Source organism: Patiria miniata, unplaced genomic scaffold, assembly GCF_015706575.1.
Source record: "Patiria miniata isolate m_02_andy unplaced genomic scaffold, ASM1570657v1 HiC_scaffold_19, whole genome shotgun sequence".
Lineage (NCBI taxonomy): Eukaryota > Metazoa > Echinodermata > Asteroidea > Valvatida > Asterinidae > Patiria > Patiria miniata.
Window position 1 is genome coordinate 9451972 of NW_024037057.1, and position 22474 is coordinate 9474445.

Genomic DNA, 22474 nt, shown 5'->3' on the forward strand with positions numbered 1-22474 from the left:
ACAGGCAAGAAGCTATTTGAATATTCAGTGGATGATTGAATATTCAGTTGATGATTGAATATTCAGTGGATGATTGAATATTCAGTGGATGATTGAATATTCAGTGGATGATTGAATATTCAGTATATTCGGGACAGCCCTACAAGCTGTAACACACTCCGTTAGTAATAAAACCAAAACAAAAGGAAAACATTCCAGCAATAATAAATAACAGATATTTTACCAAAAAAAAGACAAATTGAATTTACATCAAGATTGAAGTTTACACCATATTATGTTTCAAGATTTGGTAATCACAAACTAAAAGAAATTTAAATTATCAACACAAATTTTGCTCTTATTATACATGATTTAGTTCATACAATGAAGTAGTTCATCACTATAATATCAGCGAAAAATCTGCAAAGTGACACAGCTCCAGAAACTAAGGCTCTCATCAATGTAAAAAAAAATATTTCTACTTTGATAAAGAATAAATTAAAATTTGCATGAAACACACGAAAAACGAACACAAATTACAAAACACTCACACAACACAAAAAAATAATGAAAAAGAGTCTTCTAATATTGGCCTGAAAAAAAAAATTGTGCACGATCAAGTTTCTATTCTGCAACAATAGTGAAGTCAAGTTTTTAAGGGGAAAGCAGAAAGTGCCTTTGCAAAAATGTTTAACACTGTATTTGGCCTAAAAATGGATAAAAACAAAAGGACTGTTATCCAGCGCGGGGATATTATATTAAAAATACAAGCTTCTAGATACCTGTTTCTCTGCAAAATATGTAATGCCCAATGATTTTACTATTGTAATTTTGTAGCAAAATATTCTAAATACTTTGGCTCATTGATTTAAAAAAAAAAGTTGGTAGGTTACATTTGCAATGACGAATATCTACATTTGTTTCTAACTATTTCTCTTCTGATTGAATACCCGAAAGAAGACCACCATTTACAATATTTGAATGTACATAAAAAACACAAATAGTCATGGCAGTGTTTTATAGAACCTTTCTTTTAACAACATACATTTATTTACATTTTATTTTTTTCATTTATAATACTTCAATCTGCATCTTCCCTTTTGTTGTCCTTTTTGGCAAATTACATTCTTGTCCAACATTCGTTTTCATCCCATTTGTGCAAAATTCAAATTTTCATTAATTTTTCCAAGTTGTGCCACATCGCTGCCATGGCAACCACTTTTGCATTGCATCATGGGAAGAGGCATTGCCTTGCTCTATGGTAACACAATGAATTGTGGGTATCAGATCATGAATATTCAGTGATTCACCTGTACAAATGCGCCTGAAAAAGTAAGCTCACGAAAGAATACTGTTAACACTACATGTACATAACTGACCTGGATTGGACGCTTGTCCCAACAAATATCCCCAAAATATCTGACTTTCTGACACAAAAAAATAATGTGTTAATTTGCCAAGTTTGATCAGCAGTGAAACGTAGGAAAGATTTCCATATACGAAGTTCACTCAACACCCTGTGTACAAACCCTATGAGATTGGACTGAAAAATTCTAAGTGTTTTCTAAGAAAATGCTTGTATTTTCTCACTGCTCAAATTGACTTTGATGACATGAAATTGCTATCTGGGGGCTTGTTAGTCAATACAGAGGAAAATTAGTGAACTTCTTATATGGAAATCTTTCCGAAACGTATACCATGTCATTTGGCAATTACTTGCTTTAACACTCTAACTCTCTAAGCCTTTTTTGCTAGGATGTAGCCTCAATCCTGCAAATTCCTCCATTATTTCTTGAATATGGTCCATGGAGGGGTGACCACTGCCTGAATCCTGCAAAATACTGCAGCAGTATAGTGACTGTCAATATATTGAGGCTTGGCCAGTGACATCCTGGAGCAGTATGGAGGATTTCAAGCATAATCCAGGCCTATATTTATGCATGGCTGAGCAAAAACAACACAAAGTCCGGCCCAAGACCTGGACAAAGTGCATCTTAAGAAATCAGTAACGCACTTTTGCCATGTAACCTCAATCCTCCAAATTCCTCCACTTTGGCAAAGAAGATTTTGAAGTATTCAGGGCGGTTAGGGTTAACGATTAAATGTCTTAACAATTGTGAAAAATATGAGGAGAGTACATGCATAGACCAATCGGGGCACACAATCACTTCTACCACACAGGCCCCCTTCAATGGCGAAAGCATTGTGCTAGCTGTTACTTTGAAGGGGGCCACGTGAGTGTACAGTGATGACGTGCTTGGATTTGTCTATACAGGGCGAGTTAAAAAAAAAAAAAAAGTTCTGCATATATATGTAGCACTTTCAAAATCTAGGATATGAAAGCCCAATTCATAAGCTTTCTTCTAGTACAAAAATCATTCAAATCACTCATGTACTTTTCAAGTTACGGAATTTTAAACACAAACACTGTTAGAAGTTCTGTCCATGGACCACAAAAAGGTAATTGTTCTTTCAGCAAAATGAAAACAAATCACATAGGGATGTGTGTCAATTGTTTTCGTTTTGCTGAAAGAACACTTACCTTTTTTGTGATCCGTGGACAGAAGTTTAAAACGGTGTTTGTGTTTAAAATTCCGTAACGTGAAAAGGGCATCAGTGATTTGAATGATTCTTGTACTAAAAGAAAGCTTATGAATTGGGCTTTCATATGCTAGATTTTGAAAGTGCTACATGCAGAACTTCACTGAAAAAAAATGGTCCCGACGTTTGGGTTTCATTTTTTTTTGACTCACCCAGTATTGTAATCACTGGAAATCGTCACAAGTAGCTACAGAAACTGTCCAATATGTGGCTTCAGAAATATCCACTAATATCAGTTTTCGGAAAAAATGTTGCATCCCTAACGCCACTTTTCTTCATATCCCAATGAAGATCAGTCAGTGCATAAATGTTGCAAAGACATGAATCTGGGACTAAGACACATTTCCAATTTTGTTAGAAAATACTTTGAAAATGCACTCGACTCTGCATAGACTTTGTACACAACCAAAGAAGTGGCGTCTGGATACTACAGTCTTTCCCAGTTTTCTTATACATGTTCTTGGTTTCACACAAACCATGCAGCACAGGGTTCCTTTCCTATTGCATTGTGGGATTGACTGGCACGCCACTATTACTTGGCCGAGCTGTAGTCTGGCGACTCGAGATTTTGACTCAAGGAACGTTCTCTAAACCTTGGTTTCATCTTCAATATCTTCATCTCCAAACCAATCAAGCAGGAATGAAGAAACAGCGCCCTCATGCTGTTGCGTTCAGTGCAGATACAAACCAAGCAGCGATCAGATATGTCGAGTTTGATGAGTATTATCTGGCGAATTGCGATGTGGCTCACAGCACTCACTTGATTGGCTAAATACCTGGAGTTCCGATTGGTTGACTGAGTTGTCCAAAAAATATCTTGGCCCACAATTTTCTAAGTGCATCCTGGCCACTTTTGGAGACAGAAACTAGCACATGAACTGAGACACAACTGATGTGGATGATACAATTCATTCCTATGCAGCATCTGTGCGTAACTCGTAAGAAATCAAGAAACTTCCTCTCACGATTTCAGGTTCCCTTTGCATGATGGGAAGGTGATCAGCACTGCGTCATAAAAAAGGAGTTTCGAAAATTGGTCCATATCCTCTTGCAAAACTCACGAACGGAGAGTTGTTAACTGCTGTTCTCTGGGCATCAAGAGTTCAGACTGACGACATCTCCAACTCACCAGAGTTCCTTTTCATACGTGGGACGGTTCGTACAGAACACTCTGATATACTTTGATACAGCTGTACAGGTTTATTTGTTTGTGGTTCACAACTCCTCGTACAACTCTTTGAACTGTTTCTTGGGTTCCCGCGCTCGGTTTGATCGTCGGATGTCAAACTTAGAGTCCCTGCAACGCTGGCAGGTGAAAACGTCCGGAACATTGTTCTTGCGGATTTTGGCGCAGGATAAGTGGATCCAGGTACTGCACTCGGAGCATTCAATCATCGGCCGACCGGCGAAGGGTTTGAGACAGTAGCATGTGACTAGTTCCCACTCCTCATCTGGGAAATTGAAAAGAAAGTCAATATATGACAAGTACAAAGCTAGAAAAGCCTGGTCGCAAAGTGCAAAACCGTAATTGATTGATTCGGAATGGTTATTCACTGGAAGTCTCGACATATGCATGTTGTCTACGAAATGGGCGGGATTAAGCCCAGTCATTCGCATTATAGGATGATCCAACTGCCCTCCTCATAAGCGACCAGTAATAATGAAAGAAAGACAACATCTTGACATTTATGACAAATTCATTGAATTTATTATTAAGACGTCATGATATGGGGCCAATTCTTAGAGCTGCTCAAGCACAACATTTGCGCATGCACAAAAAACTCTGCCTAATACGGTCAGTTTACCAGCCCAAACTCCATGCAATTGTTATATGCTAAGTAAACAACAGCTAAATACCAGTCACAAGCAATGTAAATCACGTGACGTTTGGTCAGTATCCTTTTATATTAAGCAAGTTTTTTTGTGCTTAAGCAACATTTGTGCTTAAGCAGCTCTAAGAAATTGGCCCCAGGAATAGAGTCTCATCCATATATGACCAGTAGCACAACACATACATGTACATTTGTACATATAAATTATATGAATGATAGGGAGTAAGTAATCCAATCTGGCAGATGTCTGTCTTACCTTTCCCTTTGACTTTGTGGCCGTGGGAGATGGGTGTGTAGCGGATGATGTCCGAGGTGTCACTGCTAGACGTACTGTTCCCCTCACTGTCCAAGGGGCTAGGGCTTCTTTTCTTGACGTGTCCCTGAACAAAATTGTACAGTGCACAGTAGTTATAGTGTGCAGCTCCGATTTTTTACTCTGATCGACCTATTCTTCTGCGAATTCTATCATGATTTTTACACCAAGAGACAGATTTAATAGGAACCGCTGATCATCATGGTTCACCAATACTGTGATATGGTCCCATTCTAGAGAATATTTTCTGGACACTGCACTGTTGCTCTTATTAAGATGCCACTATTATTAGTAGTAGTATGAGGAAATAATTAAATCTAGAAAGTTGCACAAAATATGAGCCCAATTAAAATTCATGTAATGGGCCCTTCGTTCTTATTAATCACAGATTTTAAGGGCACTACTGCATTGCAAAAAGCATGAAAACAATGAATGATTAAACAAATATTTTGAAACAATCCAATTCAGTTATGTGAACCTCCAAGACTCCAATACATATAATGTATTTGATCAACTAACAACTATTTGGATACAGCTGTTAAGTGCACTGGGCTTTATTCTGACAGTTCCTGAGTACACCCCTCCATCACAGTGGTCTGTTCCAATGTCATATGCTATTTTATTGCCTGAAAAGGAAAACATGACCTAACCACAATGGGGACCTTTAAAGGACACACTGGGCAAGACCATTTTTTGCTGAGGGGTGTCAGTAAATCTTAATTCCTCAATAACATGTACCACGTCTTTGAAATGATTGATTTGTTTCAACTAAATCCTTCTGTTTAACTTTTTATCCTTCTGCACAAGAACAGGAATAACTGCTATTTTTAAATGTTTCAAACAAAACTCCTGAAAAACCATCACTCATCTTCAAGTGTGTTTTCATTTCAGTACTTCTATTAGAAAAAGTATAAATAAATTACTAACTTGGGGGGGGGGGGGACAGAAGGAATAGAACAGATTACTTATTTGCATATATATAACGTCTGACCTATGACATACTAACCTCTTCTTGTAACGAAGCCTCATAGTCTAACACCCAGGTACAGAAAGTATTGAAGTCCGTCATGGTTTTCCTCTTTTTAGGCGATGGCTGAAAAGAACAGCAGAAAATGTCATCTGTCAAAATCTCTTAAAGGTAGAGTAGATCATTTGCAGCTATCCAAAAAGTAACTGACAAAATTATTATTAAAAAGCTTACTTAGTTGAATTGAAAGATAGTAATGGCACTAAACTCCCTGTGAAATTATTTCTTCTGGCATGATGTCATTTTGAAGCAAACAATAAAAGAAGGTCATTTCCAAAGATGAGCCAAGTGACCCATTTTCGGAAATTTCTATGAGTACCGGTAGTTGGTTTGTATTCTGGGCGAATCCGTGAATGGGTGCACGCAGTTGCTATTATTTGTTGGTTCAGTGCATGACATCGCGTAGATGCAACCGGCTGAGTGAGAACATGTTCCAGATGGTGACTGAGGGCGCAATTCAAAACACGAATCGGCAACTTTTGAATTGAAAGCGAGATCCTAGATTATCGTTTCTAGGAATATACAGCATTGACTGAGCTTAAAACTTCAGGAGGTTAGTTGTTAAGCACCCGTCTTTAGAGTTTTAGTACTTTTGTTCCTTCAAACCAAACAAATGCACAAATGACAAAAGATCTACTCTACTTTTAATCATTGTCCTTTTGTGCATTATGAATTCCATATCTAAAAATCTGAAAAGAGTTTTCTTTTCAGGTGAGGGGCATTATTTTGCAACAAATATAAAAATGTTTACATGAAAATCAAAAGTGAACTCCCCTTTTTCCTCAACCCAAATGAATGGTACAGCCCTTTCAGCCTGAATCCATAACCAATTATGCTAATGACCTAGACCTTAGCTACTGAATATTGATATATCAAGAACCAAGGCTGATACATAATAAGTAGGACAGTAAAATTAAATTTTAAGTGATCTGACTTTATTTAAGTATCCATGATTCTATCATGTATTATCACATCACATAGGCAGAATTTCACAAAGTGACAAATTTCCTATCCAAAAACCAAGGTGTTTTTTTTTAACTGTTCATGGAAACAATGACAATGTGATTCCAAAACATTAAATGAATTTCTTTCCTAGCTTTGCAGAGAAATGTTTGCTATTATTTTTCAGCACAGAAAATTATTTGCAAAAAAGGCTACCTTAAAGTAGTGGTGTGCATTTACGGGAACCGGGTACCCTATTAACTCTAACAGAACTCAACCCATCAAACCCCAACAGCATGTATTGTTGGAATCTGTCAGGATGGGTACAGTACCCCTAAACTGACAGTCTTTTACATTGGGTTGGCACACCTCCAGAATCAAAGTCAGAAATATGTGTGTACACTTTCCCATATGGTGTTGGAATTTGCCAGGATGGGTATGGTTCCTAGTAAATCATGCTAGGGAGTTAAAGGGAATGTACATCATTTGCAGTTGTTGTAATTATCAGAAATGGGTATATTCAGGGGTTAGCATGTTATACGACATATCATTAAACTGACCTATTGAAAAGTTTGCAATCTCAGATGTCCACAAAGTAGGACCCAGATACCCGTACCAAGAAACCTATCCCCAAACTTCAAATCCCGAAAGTTACTGTTTAGATTTTTCATATAGTACGCACAAGATAGAAGTGTGTACAGTGCAGGCTAAAGGACTGCACCTTTAAAATGCGCAAATGAAAAATTCTGTTTTGGTTTTGTCATGTAGCCTGGTTGTCATTTTGAAAATTCCCCAAAAATGGCACTCAAAGACCTTTTCTTCTTCAATGTCTGAGAAGTTTACTTGTAACGTTGGTTACGGGTACCATAATCTGGAACCAGTTCCTGACATTAACAGTCGGTTACTCGGGTACCCAGTTCCGATGCACATGTTGAAGCAAAAAAAACATCAATTACCCCTCATACACTAAATCCTATACTTTCAGTTTGTGACCCTGCGGGGGTATTTATTAAGCAGAAAATTTAGCGCTTAGCAAATTTGTGTGCTTTGCGAAGAGTACCAGTCAACAGCAATATACATGTTGCATAGGATTTTGGCTGGTAACCAGTTTTCGCTAGGCAACTCTCTTAGTGGATGTGTGCTAAGCAGGATTCTGTACTTAGCAGCTCTCATGAAAGTCGCCTCAGGTTTTTGCCCAGGATTTCACTGACTGACTAATAAACACAACACCCCTTCATCATGAAAAGGGACAACGCAAGAAATGATTCACAAGTTTCAGTTGACCAAAGGATGACAACGTTCTAATCCAATGCTAGTACCCAACAAAACTGGTAATCAGCTGAAGTACCAGCAGGTATCCACAAACAAAAAGCGAAGGTTCATGACATTGCCAACATCTTAACATAACTATGAGACAATACCTGTATGAAGTTGTCTATCATATACTGGCAAATTCTAATTCATGATGCTGCATGCTATAGATATAAACAATTCAATGATTAAGGATTCTGTAAGCAGAGACCTTAATATTAAGAATTACACATATTATAAAGACAAGACTCACTTCTGCAGCAGAATTCACTGATAAGTATGCATGAAATTTTGTTCCTTTTTATATGTCCACACAGGAAAACAAGCCTAGCGTTCTGACTATTTTTCTGCCTTCAATTCTACTAACATGACATTGGCTCTCCCACTGTGAACGATTATTAGAGTGATGCATTTTCAGCAACAGGCATTTTGAACTAAATATAAAAATATTATGGGGCTAATAATGAAAAGAAGTGTCAACAACTGACTTCTTTTCGAAATACATGTACATGAAATTCCATTCTGTGCAATAGTGTTCTCTACACACATTGCTTACGTTATTTCATACATCTAATTACACATTTCTAGACAAAACTAGCTTTTTATTTAAGCAGCTCAGACAATTGTAAAATATAAACTGTTTTTTAAATGGTGTCTTTTTTGGACAAGATGTTCCTTCCGTCATCTATTTCTTAAACCCACATCCTGTTAAAGCTAAAGTGTTGTTTTAGGGATTGATTTTCCCTCACTATGGATTTTATTCAGATGTCCAATCTAAAAACACCTGTTCGTACAATGAGCCAACCAATGATCTATGAAAAAGAAATACCACAGCTGTACCATTGGTCCGGAAATGGGCAAAGAAAGATGAACGGCTTCATATGTTTTTCTGTGACTAAATAATAAATTACTGTAATTACAAATAAAAACCATGTAAATACAATTTACAAATAACAAGTTGTATTAACGAACGCAAGAAACAACTCAATTGGATTTCATTCATTCTGAACCGAACGTCAATGTAGAAAACTTGACTCAACGTGTTGGGCTAAATTTTTTCAACGTAATTTGGCCTATGGCCGCCGGCCGCAACTTAGCAAACTGTGCCATTGAATACGTTGAAATATCGGCGGCTGCCATCTTGAAATTCGTAGTTCAATCGGACACAAAATCCACCACAAAATCTCATCTACTCGATGGATTTGTGTCAAAATTTCACAAAACGTCCGCCCTGGGGTAGTTACCAACTAATGAAAATTTGAGCAGAAAATTCCCGCCAGGTTTTGAGTATGCAGGGTGGGTTTTGAAATTTGGTACCGACAACGCGCATTCTGCGATTTGTACGGTAAGTAACGGATTCCATATGGGCCTGAAATTTGAGACCCGAAATATTCACTTATCCCACTCATAAAACCAGACAAATATCCCAAAATGAACTTACCGATATTCTATACTCTCTTTTGGGCCGCTTCGTTGGAACTGGAACTGCGTAAATGAGAAAATATACGGGTGTTTTGTGGTCAAGTGTTTCCAGTTTTGAAAAATTTAAATGGCTGACGGCCATGAAATGAAGCGTCATTTTTTAAGGCTCAAGGAAATGCATTTTTACGAGACTGAACGAACCAATTTCCTGTAATTTATGACAGTAAAATAAATGTCATTGATACAGAAAACTGGTAATGATGATTTCAGCTGATTGTCAACAGTATTTTGTTCAGTTGATGAGATGGAAAAAAAGATCAACACACGCAAAACCGGCGAAGACCAATTGTTGCAAATTTTACCAAACCGGCGGGTGGGAGACTTTTCCGGTGTTTTTTTTTTCTTCATCATATGAAATCACTGTTTACGCAAAAATGGTCAAATGAAATCGCAAAATCTCACCTGAAAATACTTGACTAGACATGGCTGCAAAGGAAACCACACCTATCTCGGGAAAAGTATTGAATCTAAGTGGGAAAATCTCCAAAAATTCAGCCTTCTGCCGACGTGAAAATACCGATTTGTAAATTCTCGGATAAGCACTGAATTAGAGCGGGGGCGTGACCCCAAGCTCATTTGCATGCATAATTTCGCACATGAGGTCAAGGAAGGCATTCTGGTCGAGTTCATTTATCAAAGAGGGGGTTTAAACCTTGTTCCTGTTTCGTGCAGACAGCTACAGGAGACACTTTTGTTCCCCAAATTTAATTTTACTTGTCTGCTTGTATAGTCCACCAAAAATACACTGATGCATTTGTGAAGGCTTAAAATTGTAAAACATGAACAGATTTTACTGAAACGGGAGCTCAAAATGAACCTATGAATTATTTATTAAGATGGTTTCCTCCATGGTTCTTGCAAGCATTTAATTTTATTAGGCCCTATTTTCATTCATTTCAGCCAAAAAAATTAGTTTGCAAAATTTGGTTTGTATGTCATTATATTTTCAATGTAAAGTGCACTTTAAGTGGTATCATAATATAATTTTTTCATGTCAAGCGTTTGTGATTATTTTGCAAAATTTTTGGGAGATGATTTATCACTGCCCGGATCGTATGTGGGTTTTACAGAAACACCCACACATGTTAAATACACATATGCTCCGGCCAATAGTTTCAATGCGTGCAATTTTTGTACGCGACGCGTGATTTTCGCAACATGGCGCGAACCTGGCAGGTACACCTTGCAGAATCGTCTCTGAAATACCTGGTGCTTTCTCTACTTTTGAGCTATGTCAGCTCGCAATCTTGCACGGCACCGTTGCCACAGACATGTACTTGCAATGAGACGTTTTTCGTGTGCAGATCTGCAAACCTGACGGAGTTTCCGAGCGGTTTACCAAATGCTGTTACGCTACAAAATATGTGAGTTTTCTTCAACATTTTTATCAGCGATCAGCTGTAAAAAATTCAAGGGTTGGGAAGGTCTGGTTACCAGACAACTGCCTTGCAATTTTAATGAGTGTTGATCCGTGATTAATAGGTACCAGACTAGCTGTGGTTATTTTTTCTGATCATTTCCTGGTAACTGTAAATAGACCTGGACATGAAATTAGATTTTATCTGATCATGGAGGAATAAGAATATCACATATGTGAAATTTAATAAAAAATAATGAATGATTTATCATCTACGGGTATTGAAATAAATAGGTTTTTGAGAGCATGAATTGCGTTTCTTGAATTTACATTTTGTTTAAGTTTGGCAGTCAAATTAAAAAAATATTGTGTTGTAATTTTGTACAAACAAAAATTAATTTATATTATTAGATTACACCACTCGCCAGGTAAAATTTATTTTTCGGTTTTCATTACCGCCCATGGTATCTAGACGCATCCGGCAAGATTACCATATGCGAAGTTCACTAATTTTCCTCTGTATTGACTAACAAGCCCCCCCCCCCCCCCCCCCCCCCAGATAGCAATTTCATGTCATCAAAGTCAATTTGAGCAGTGAGAAAATACAAGCATTTTCTTAGAAAACACTTAGAATTTTTCAGTCCAATCTCATAGGGTTTGTACACAGGGTGTTGAGTGAACTTTGTATGGAAATCTTTCCCATATTCCTAGTTATCCCTAAATTATTATCATAATTTTATGCTGAAAATATGTATTTGTTTGAACTGAGAATTTATTGTTTGAAAATTTTCATAAATCTCCATAGATGTTTGTGCATTGAGCACCAAATATTTAACAATGCACTGGTCGTTCCCTGGCTCTGTATAGGGGCCTTATGAAGGAATTTAAACAAGGAAACTGTATTGATGTCAGAATGCACTCACTGGACATGCTGGATGTGCGCACATGAATCAAAAGTAAAACTGAAACTACCGGTAGCAGTGGGCCTATCCTCTCTTCTTCTTGATGCATCGTCCAGCACAAAAGTCGAGAAGATATTGATATAGGCCTATTTCATCGGAATTCATTTCATCGTTCTCATGTTCTTTTGCATTCAATAAAAAACTGAGAATGATTGATCTCTTGAATGTATGCAATTTTATACATTTTATTAATCACCCTCACAAAATATTCACCAAATTTGAACAGCTGCTAAAGTTCTGTTTTTATTTAATATAATACAGAGTCGATTTCAACAATGCATTTTTCAACAATAGTTTTTCCAAATTTCCAGCTAAAACCCAAACGTTGGATATTAGTGTTTTTATGGCTTCAGAACCGTACATTTTATCCACAAGTTCAACACACTTCGAAATGCAGCTTGATTTTCCAAGTTAAATGTAAAGAGTGTGGATTAAGTTTCCTATGCAGTGGAAGATTCTATAGGCCCCCTAGAGGATTCAGAAAAGTTCTAAGCAAAATGCCCAAAGAATTTGATTTACGTAATTAATTAAACTCTCCACCAATGGAAAATAGGGTAATTAGCGTTGAATGTCAGGAATTCCTGTAGTAAACTCAAACAAGTCTAAAACTAACCCCTACCAGCTCAAAACCTTCAACAAAATCCATCTCTGACTTGAAAAAGGACTGATTGAGAGAACCGTCTCTGACTACAAAGTACACGGTAGTCCCAGTAATACCATCGAAAGCCCAAGTTTAATCCCCGAGGAAACAGTTTGAACCAAAGCTCCTCGTATTTGAGCAAGCTGAATACATCCAGGCAGTCCATACAACATTGGGGAGCATTTGGTTGTTTTTCTTGTTCCTTTTTGTGCCACCAGTTACCAACAAATTTCCTTTGGGGATTTTTCAAAGGCAATTTTGTGGTTGAATGAGCATACTGCTAGCTCAGCTTCTTTCAGGTAAAGATCTTTTGAACGACGATGAAAAGATATTGTGGAAATAGCAAGAGAAGGGCAATCAGATGTGTAGACTCGGACCGCAAGACCTCCAGGGACCATTTTGATGTTGGGAGTAGGCATTGGCAACTCAGTTCAGAATTCAATGGAAACGATTCCAAAGTTGAAACTTGGAATCAGGGTTTTAACTTGGAATCGGAGTTTTACTTTGGAATCAGAGTTGTAATTTCACGTTTTCAGGATTTCCCCCCTTAAAAACAAGTTTGTTTTTTTCATCATACCACCCCCTCCAACCCAGAAAAAAAAGACGGGTAAAATTCAAAATAATCAAATTAGGTTTTGAAATGCTTTTCAGCAATGATTTACTCACCCCCAAAAAGTAAGTTTCCTCAAATATTGCATACATAAATTTAAAAATGTTCCACATGGCAACATTCTTTGCCAACCATCACACTGTTTCTGAAAATGTTTTGTATTGGTTTTAATATCGTTTTCCCCCTTTCTAGTAATCGTTACAGTTTGTTCATTCGTTGCCGTTTCAGTGTACAATTATTAATATTGTTGACTGCAATTGTAAGTTTCCTGGTGATGAAAAACACAATGAAACTGACCTTTGCCCGGCCCTGTTAGTTGGAAATATTTTTTCCTCTCAACGAATAAAAAGGTTCATATCTGAAACAAGTCCACTCAGACTTCCATTACCTTTCAAACAGATGGGTACTTTATTACCCTGCCAAAGATCTAAGTAAATAGGCTTGCCCTGCAGATACATGTAAATTGTAGTTCTTTTTTACTGTATTACTTTCTGTCAAGTTGTAAGTCCGCCTCGGTACGGAATGGTGGGGATGAATAAATTTGTCTGTATTATATGCAAGTGGTTTTTGTTTAACCCTCCTGCTATTTAAACAGTCACAGACAGTCAAAATTTCCATCCACTTCCCCTGATATACTTTTCACAAAGGCTAGTCACCAGGGCCCAATTTCACGGCGCTGCTAAGCACAAAAATTTGCTTACCACAAAAAAAAGTCTGGCTTATAAAAGCAGGTTATCAGCCAAAACTCCATGTGATTTTCATGCTTTAGAGCAAACAACAGCTGAATATTAGTCACAAGCAATATACATCATGTGGAGTTTTGGCTGATAACCTGCTTTTATGAGCCAGAGTTTTTTTGTGCTAAGCAATTTTTTGTGCTTAGCAGCGCCGTGAAATTGGCCCCAGCAGTCAGATCATATGTCAAGCAAGCACTGTGACTAGTAAAACTCAGTCAACAGAACATGAGGGCCACAGCTAGTTTATCAATTACCCACAGCCAAAGCAAAGCTTATGGGCAATTCCACGGTTACTCACGTTACATTTTCGTAACGTAAGTAACAGATTTTGTGCGGCTTGTTTATCATACATAACACATTTTTCTGGATGTCGTCTTTGGTGCTTAGGTAGGTCTAGGTCTACTCTATCTACCATGGGGATAACAGTTATTAAACCTTTTCAGTAAGGTAATTACAGCCCAAGGAAACTCAAAAGTACATCAAAAATGTAACGTGAGTAACCGTGGAATCGCCCTTATCGATTAATACAAACAAACAGCCACAGTCAGATAATCTGTCATTTTGTAGGCTGGGAATTTTGTAGGCTGGGAATTCTTAATTTTTGAAAACAGTCACTTGATTAATTACCCTGGACTACTTGACACAAAATGTACATGTATGTTTGCATAGGAGGATTAAGCCTACATATATGTACATGTACCGGCTTATACATGTAGGAAATCAAATTTGCTTTGCTAAGGTATATTTTTGAACTGAGATAAAAATAGCAAAACAGCGTTCAGGTAAGACGTTCCGGAGTGAGACAGTGCGTGGGAAGAATCTGGATGAAGGCAGTTGTAGAATTTTTATCCATATTTTTTTTATCAATTTTCTTACAGAGACGTGAGTGACAACTTGATTCCTTCAATATCCAGCGATGTACTGGGTGGATATACACAGCTTGGAACATTGTAAGCCTGTCCGTTCCTTTGTCCGTTATCAATTCTCTACTTGTCCATCTGTCCGTCTATTTTAACCTTTTTTTTCAAAAAAACCCACAAAGCGAAACTGGCTAGGTGCATTTTAATGATTTATTTAAAAAAGTTGAACAGGGACATTGAACAAACTCATTGACAAAATGCTGAACCTCTGACATAGGGCTGGATAGCTCAGTTGGTAGAGCACCAGAATGGCGATACAAAGGTCGCAGGTTCAAACCCCGATCTAGTCACTTTCTTTATTCAACTTAATAAAAACAATTTCAGCATTTGACTGTAAAGTTTTTGTGTATTGCAGCTCACTGTGACACTTGTAGTGCCTTGCGAACCATCACAAGATGAATTCATTTCAAAGTTGTCTTCCTTTCTTTCTCTATTTTCTTGTAGGAATCTTGCAAGGAATGTCTTGACTAGCATTGCGGAGCAAACTGTGCAAGCAAACTTCACATTGTAAGAATTTCTTTTTTCTTAGCCCTAACTCCATAGGCATTTTTCAGAGAAATGAAAGCATAAAAAAATCAAACTGCCTCCATGTAAAATTACATACTGTCTCAATCCTCCCAAATCCTCTGTTATTTCTGGAATGTGGTCCTTGGAGGAGTGACCACTGCCTCAATCCTGCAAAATCCTCCAGCAATCACTGTCAATATGCTGAGGCAGAGCTTGTGACATCTTGGAGCAGTGCGTAGGATTCCAAGTATAAATCAAGGCATAAATTTATGCATGGCTGAGCATAAACAACTCAAGGTCCGGCCTAAGACCTTGTCACAGTGCATCCTCTAAAACCAGCTACACATTTTTGCCATAGCCTCAATCCTGCAAAAAGGATTTCGTAGGATTTGGGAAGGTTAATGTTAATAATAAAAGATTCTTGCACTTCCTATGCAAATCTACTATCTACTACAATCAACTGTTTTGTTTTTCCGATACTGTGCACCATAAAAATGCTCTTTATTAGTATTAGAATACTTGATGAAAAAATATGTCAAGATTAAATAAATTTTTCGTCTCTTATTTTGTCCCTTACCTTTGTGCAGAGATCTGAGCTCCAATCCCATTGTATGTGACACCAGCCTAGCTTGGCTAGCAGAGAAAACCGTTCTTGGAACATGTGCCGACGGAGGAGAAATCTCTGCCTTTATAGGTGAGCTATACTGTAGGATAAATGGGAGACTAGTTAGAAATATCTATTGTGAAAGAATGGTTTGAATATGACGGGAAGTCTTGTACTCAGAAACATGTTTTTTTCCTGGAGTTGTTTATGGGCTCTGGGCACTGGGCAACTCAATAATATATGGCATAAAAGCCATACATAGGATCTTTAATCCAAGTAAGCTTACGTTCTTACTTATCTTCTACTTCAGGTTATTTATCTTTTTCTTAGATTTCCCCTTTCTATCCCTTCTTTGTGTTGCCCTTGCCTTGAGTGGCCCTCAAATAGGGCGGTGTGATGTCATTCTTCAAAATCCTACCAAAATGGTTCCTGTGTCCTTAAAAAAATCCTCCTAACCCTACTAGTTGATTTTTGAGGACATGGATGGATTAAAGTTGATCGCCGTTAATTTTTTTTTATGTTTTTCCCATCCCCCACCAAAAAAAACTTTCACATTTTAGAAAGCTTGAAGTCAACGGCTGCTGCTCCAGTGAGTGGCCCCACCCAGTCAAACACCACAATAGACGCCCAGACGCAACCCCTGACAGACGCACCGTCGCAGTCTGTGATGACATCACCCATAGTGGGCACCACACTAGAGCCAGAGGAACCCAATAGATTATGTAAGTACAAGATGTCTGTATTGGCTGCAGTCTTGACCCATTGAGGGCGCTCTAATCCTTGCTGTACTACATCCTTTGAATTGCTTTTAGGACCCTTGATGAAAATGCATTAATATTTTTTGAACTTGTCCGAGACCAAATTTGATTCTTCTTTCTGATTCATGGCTCTGAAGGGAAGTTAACCCTAACCACCCCAACTCCATCAAAATCCATCACCCCATTTTGGTGGATTTTGGGGGACTTGGTCCAGGAGGGCTGGCATGACTAAATATTGATGGAGTATGACTTGGGCCTAATGGCCTGAAGCAGTGCTAGGGGTATCTGATTGATTTTGCCTAGCTTCCTGTACTGCTATTGTGATAAAAGCCATGTAGCAAGTCCATCAATGCCAACCAGTGCGTCAGTGGTGGATACCATTATGTCATGTACAGTTTTGTATTGGAAGCACAGTGATTGATGGATTATGATGGAATTGGTCCAGTTCCTACTAAAAGATGCCAGGGAGTTACGGTCAAGAACCATTCAGTTGACAACCTTCACATGCGTAAGGTTCGACTTTTGTAAAAATAGCAACGGCGGAAAACAGGGGGGTCCTAAAAGTAACTTATGCCACACCCTCTAAAATGCTCACCACAGTTATGAATAGCCACACACTCCAAGAAATGCCAAGTAAATCCAAGAAATCCGCAAAAATACACCTGTGGCATTTTACTGAAAATCACAAGCCAGAATAAACTTGGAGAGAGTAGACGAAAAAAATGTTCAGTTTTTGAAGTGCGAGGAAAATCATGGAATATTATTCCAGGAAAATCCTGAAGAATTAGGTACAAATAGAAATTAAAATCCTATAACTCGGGACACAGAGGTGAAAGTTGAGAAAATAATAATAATAATAATTTGGGAGGCTAATCATACTTACTCGCAGCTGGTATGCTGAATTGCGAAGGACGCGGCTACAACGTGGTCGGGCCGCTGGCACGTAAAGGCGCCTATGGCTGCCGGCCACATCGACCCATATATGACCACGGAGCACAGCCTGAGATCGAAAGTGTTTGATTTTTCCGGAGGGAGGAAAACCGGAGGGCCCGGAGAAAAACCCTCATGGCACAGGAGAGAACCAACGCATGACTCTACTCACATGCGATCCGCGGCCAGGATTCAAACCGTGGTCACCTTGGTGAGAGGCGAGCGCTTTTTGCACAAGCCACCCATGCCACATGGCAAGTTTTCTAATTTTTCTTCAATTCTCCTACATTTGCAGACATCCTTGCCATCATTATCCCCGTTCTAGTCATCGTGGTGATTTGCATCGCAATCGTCATCTTCACCAGGAAGAACCGCAAGCAACAGGAAGCGTACAACTCGTCCATTCGCTACTCGGTAGTCCGCAAGGACGCCGGAGCTGGTAACCGAGTCTACAGCGACGTCACCACTGAGTTATAGTGATGTCAGGTTGTATCTGGTGGGCGAGTCCGTGTATGAAGGGTAGATGGGACGTTGTGAACACATGTGAAAGTCCGTATGCGCGAAACATTGCGTGCGCGATACATGGCATGAGCACTTGTTTGCGCACATATGGAACAAGGATTTTATGAATGCGCACATATCAGTGGCTTCTTCACATTAGCGCCAAGTGTATGTCGGCGATGTGTTCAAGAGCCCCGCCCAACTCTCTCTAAAGAACCGTTGAGGGGGTATTTGTGCACGGAGTCCGTAAGATTTATAATCATAATTATGAGAGAGATTCTTTTTTTGTTGTTGACATGTAAAATTTATGGGGTAGAAACTCTGTAAAAAGATCCAAACAATTTTGAGGATTGTTCTAGCCCACATAAATCTCAGTACATTCAAAATTTGTTAAAAAATTTCTGGGAAATTTGAAAGGACAAGAATTTTAAGAGGATTTAGGGCCTTTCAAAATGGGAACAGTGTTTGAAACTGCACTGTTTTTTTTTTTTAAATTGTATTTTTTTTTTTTTTTCATAATTCTGAATTTTTGTTTCCAAATGCCTTTCTTTTTCAGTTCTTTCGCCTAAGCAAGTGCCTGTTTTTTTTTTAATTTTGTTGTAAATATATATTAAAAAAAAGTGCACTTGGCCGATTTTTGTGAGTGTATATATTTTGTGGAAAAGATTTTTTTTCATTAAATTATGAACCGGAAAGAGTGCACTGTATTTATGATTAGGAAGTTTTAGGTTATTCTTTTAATGTATTCCGTTCGTGTTTTTTAGAGTTGAAGTGATTTCGGACGTGCTTTTGTAAGCCCTGTTTATTTGTAACTTTTGGAAGTCTTCATGTTGCGTTTGTTTTCATCACTTTGTGCATGCACGTCCGTTAGTGTTCCAATTGAGTAGTATTTTTTATCATGGATATAATTATAACAATATACATTTATTTTTAAAGTTGAACAAAGCAAATTGAAAAAAAAAAACTTTGAAATAATTATATTTCACCTAGTCAGTTTTCTTTTGTGGTTCATTTAAAAATATACATTTATAGTTACAGATAACAATTTTATCGTTTTATTGATGACATGACACATGTAAGTGAAAAGCTTGATTGAGCTCTGAAAAACATTTGTGTAAGTTGGTTTAATGGTTACGTCATGAAAACATTGCCCCAATAAACTAAAGAAAGGTATGAAACAAACGCCAAATTCTCAAAGTATTTATCAAACACCAAATTCTCAAAGAAAGTATTCATCATTTATCAAAATACATGTATGTCTGACATTCGCTTTGTCTTGATTTATACAATTTTGGAAGGAAAAAAAGTCAAAAGTCAAAAACAAGTCAAAAAGCAGACAGTTAATTTCTCATGAACTACATTAAAGTGTAAAAAATACAGTTTAAACTTTCCATTCTTAAAAAAAAGGCAGTTCCAAGTGTAATTGTTATAAGCCAATGATAGCTCTTCGATCCAGTCATAGATTTGTAATCATGATTTAGTGAGAAGTTACAATGTAGGATAATCAGTACTGACAATAAATAATAAGATTACATAATCAGTCAAATATAGTGTCTCAGTTTATCGTACTATTGCTAAGAAAAAAAACCCTCCAACTTTCTCTTCACTTTGTTTTAAAATTGTACTTTAAAATCCACCAGCAATGCGATGTTAAATTTTCGAATTTAATGAAGACTGATTATGTTTAGAAAAAAAAAAGGTGGAGTGGCTTTTGTACACATTTGCTAAGCACACTGAAAAAGTTTGGGTTACCAGCCAAGATACCCTTAGATGTGTATACTGACAGTAACTGGTTCTCTGCTTTACAGCTCAATGAAATTGAGTGATTTTGAACTATCTGTTGATTTCTACATTTTCATCTCATTTGTTAGAAACTGTTGGCACTAGAAAAAACAATGCTGAGTGAGACACGGACAATGCATTTTTTTTTTAACAATTCTCGCCGGGATTGTTTTGACAAGAACGGAACGAGGCGCGGGATTATTTTTCACTCGACCTCAAGCCAGGCGGGTTGAAGCCATCTCCCTTGGGCAGCACACTCATATTTCCGGCCTCACTCGCTGCGAGCGGGTCGCTGACAGATATTTCAGGCCTCGCTCCCTGCGTGTTTATCCGTCATCCGTTCCAAATACCGCAAAACTTTGCATGTATACACAGCCTCCAGCGCAAACTGGTTAAACAATCAACCTCAGTGTGAGAGACTTAATGCGATCTCATTTTTGACAAACATTCCTTTGTTTAAGTTATTGCCGAAAACATGTTTCCCTTTTTTTGTTTTTAGCATTCTTTACATTAAATGAAATCGCAATTTTTAAAGAGATTTTTATTGATTTTGTCATTGTTTTGAATAAAAATGTCCGAGTCTGCGTAAAAATTTCTGGAGCTAATTTCGTAATTATGCATTTTTTAATTATTAAAAATCTGTGGTTAATTGAATGTAAGCTTTAATGGAAAAAAAATACTTTTTATGATGTATGCAAAACTTAAACCACCTAAAAACAAAGTGCACATTTGTGTAGTGTAGTGCCAATCATTAAATGTATTTTTAAAAAGGAGTCTTATTGGAGTATATTTGAATTGCTTGAGTGGTCCAACCCAAGCAAAAAGCCTTTAACTTTTTATAGGCAAAGTAAAAAAAAATAAACCAGTTCTCGTCCCGGCTGTTTGTTTTTTTAATTCAAACATTTGCTACATTTTGAAAATGTATTGTCTGTTTCAAACAAAATGGTAGCTATGTAGAAAGGGTTATAGGCCCTGTGGACACAATTTTTGTATCAGAAAAAGAGGCTATAAAATGGAAGAATCCAACCGCCATCTTGGAAAATCCGCCATTTTGAAAAGAAAAGAAAGGTACCCGCCTCTTTCATTTTTCAAAAACCTGGACGATAAACTGTTTTATTTTTTACTCAGCCAGTGAGGTACATGTATTTATCAAATCTCTGACAGTATTGTGCATGCAATGCTTGTGACGTTCATATTTCTGTAGCACTTTGGTTTTAATTATAGACATTCTTTTTCAGGGTCCAAAGTGTGTCATTTTTCCTGTGCCCGTTACCTCTGAGCTTTATAATTTGCTATTCAACTAAATTACATATTGTAACATTCTACAGCATTCCATACCTGCATTTTGCATTTCGTTTTTGTCCATTGCCAGTTAAAGGTATAGTCCATCATTTGTAATTTGTGCATTTTGTTCGCTTGAAGCAACAAAAGTGTTCAAAATCTAATGAAGGATACTGAACAACTAACCTGATGAAGTTTCAGCTCAGCTTCAGCTGTATATTACGAGAAAAACAGCATTCTAGGATCTCAATTTCAAATCAAAAGTTGCTGAATCATGTTTTGAATTGCAGCTATACGCGATGTCGCGCACTGATCCGACGAATTATAGGAACCGCACGCGCCTGTGCGTCGTGCCAATGCTTGCGCGCGCTGCACCGAATAACAAAACGAACTACTAATTTAAATTTTCCTACGGTGCGTCTTAAGACGCACCGTTGGAAAGGCCTTCTTTCGTTGATTACTTCTAAATGATAGCTTGCCAGAAAGATTAATTTCACAGGGAGTTTAGTCCACTTACTATTTTTCAACCAAGTATGTTTTTCAACAATAATACGCCAGTTACTTTTTCGGATGGCTGCAAATGATGGACTATAGCTTTAAAATTTACTTCAAAGTATTACTAAATGTTTCATTTGTTGGGTACGTCGTTTGCGTCACATAATCACTCTTGGAGCAAGAATACATTCAGGAGTGTATCCAGAATTACAACATCATAAATGTTCGATGTAACAGGGACAGAAGTGGACCCAATTTTATTGAATGACCCATATCTGATAGATCATTGCAGTCACCGAAAACGAAGACCCCTAAAACGAAGACCGAAGACCCACTCGAAAAAGAAAACCCACTCGAAAACAGTCTGTTTTCGAGTGGGCTTATGTTTTCGAGTGAGTCTTTGGTCTTTGTATTAGGGGTCTTCGTTTTCGAAACTACCATTATAGGCCATCAGCCTGGGGGTTTGGTCGGTATCAAATGAGGGGAATAATGCTCTTTGTGATTTTTTGGCAAGGTATGCACCTTTGTAGTTGGAAAATATGTGAAAGCATTGCAGCAGTTGCAGCTTTTTGGGTGCTATCACTTTTTTTTTAAAATGGCGGCCAAAACGTGCTTGCTACCACACATAATTAATCCGATAAGAAGCATATTGGCGGCCATTTTGAAAAAAATTAAAAAAGTGATAACACCCAAAAACTGCCACCACTCACACCACAAAGCTATAACACATTTTCCAACTCTAGATGTGCATACCTTGCCAAAAATCGCTGTGGGCATTGCTCCTTTCGATCATTTGATACCCGTGGCTGAATTTTTGGACCGAAGCTGATAGCCAATTGGATTAGTTTCTCATAAATGGCACAATTTAATTTTGTTTGTGTGGTTACAATTTTCTTTCCATAC

At 37.7% G+C, this 22474-nt stretch overlaps 2 protein-coding genes across 3 annotated transcripts; one reads left to right on the plus strand and one right to left on the minus strand.

The window, feature by feature from the left end:
* Nucleotides 1-2683: 2683 nt before the first annotated feature.
* Nucleotides 2684-10051, minus strand: LOC119725692 (PHD finger protein 23B-like). Of its 2 annotated transcripts, none has more exons than XM_038197216.1 (5): nucleotides 9754-9850; nucleotides 9447-9490; nucleotides 5732-5818; nucleotides 4669-4792; nucleotides 2684-4031 (listed from the first exon to the last, which is right to left on the minus strand). In XM_038197216.1, exons 1-5 carry the CDS (start codon nucleotides 9836-9838, stop codon nucleotides 3796-3798), a joined length of 576 nt encoding a protein of 191 aa, XP_038053144.1. In that variant the 5' UTR covers nucleotides 9839-9850; the 3' UTR covers nucleotides 2684-3795. The 2 variants fall into 2 exon arrangements, with proteins under 2 accessions (XP_038053144.1, XP_038053145.1); XM_038197217.1 differs by lacking the exon at nucleotides 9754-9850 and adding an exon at nucleotides 9890-10051 and having other exon boundaries at nucleotides 2686-4031.
* LOC119725400 (slit homolog 2 protein-like) lies at nucleotides 9910-20521 on the plus strand. The gene is made up of 7 exons (XM_038196804.1): nucleotides 9910-9945; nucleotides 10601-10851; nucleotides 14672-14743; nucleotides 15158-15220; nucleotides 15808-15914; nucleotides 16385-16546; nucleotides 17808-20521. The coding sequence occupies exons 1-7, from the start codon at nucleotides 9910-9912 to the stop codon at nucleotides 17987-17989; spliced, it is 873 nt and encodes a 290-aa protein (XP_038052732.1). The 3' UTR covers nucleotides 17990-20521.
* Nucleotides 20522-22474: the final 1953 nt, after the last annotated feature.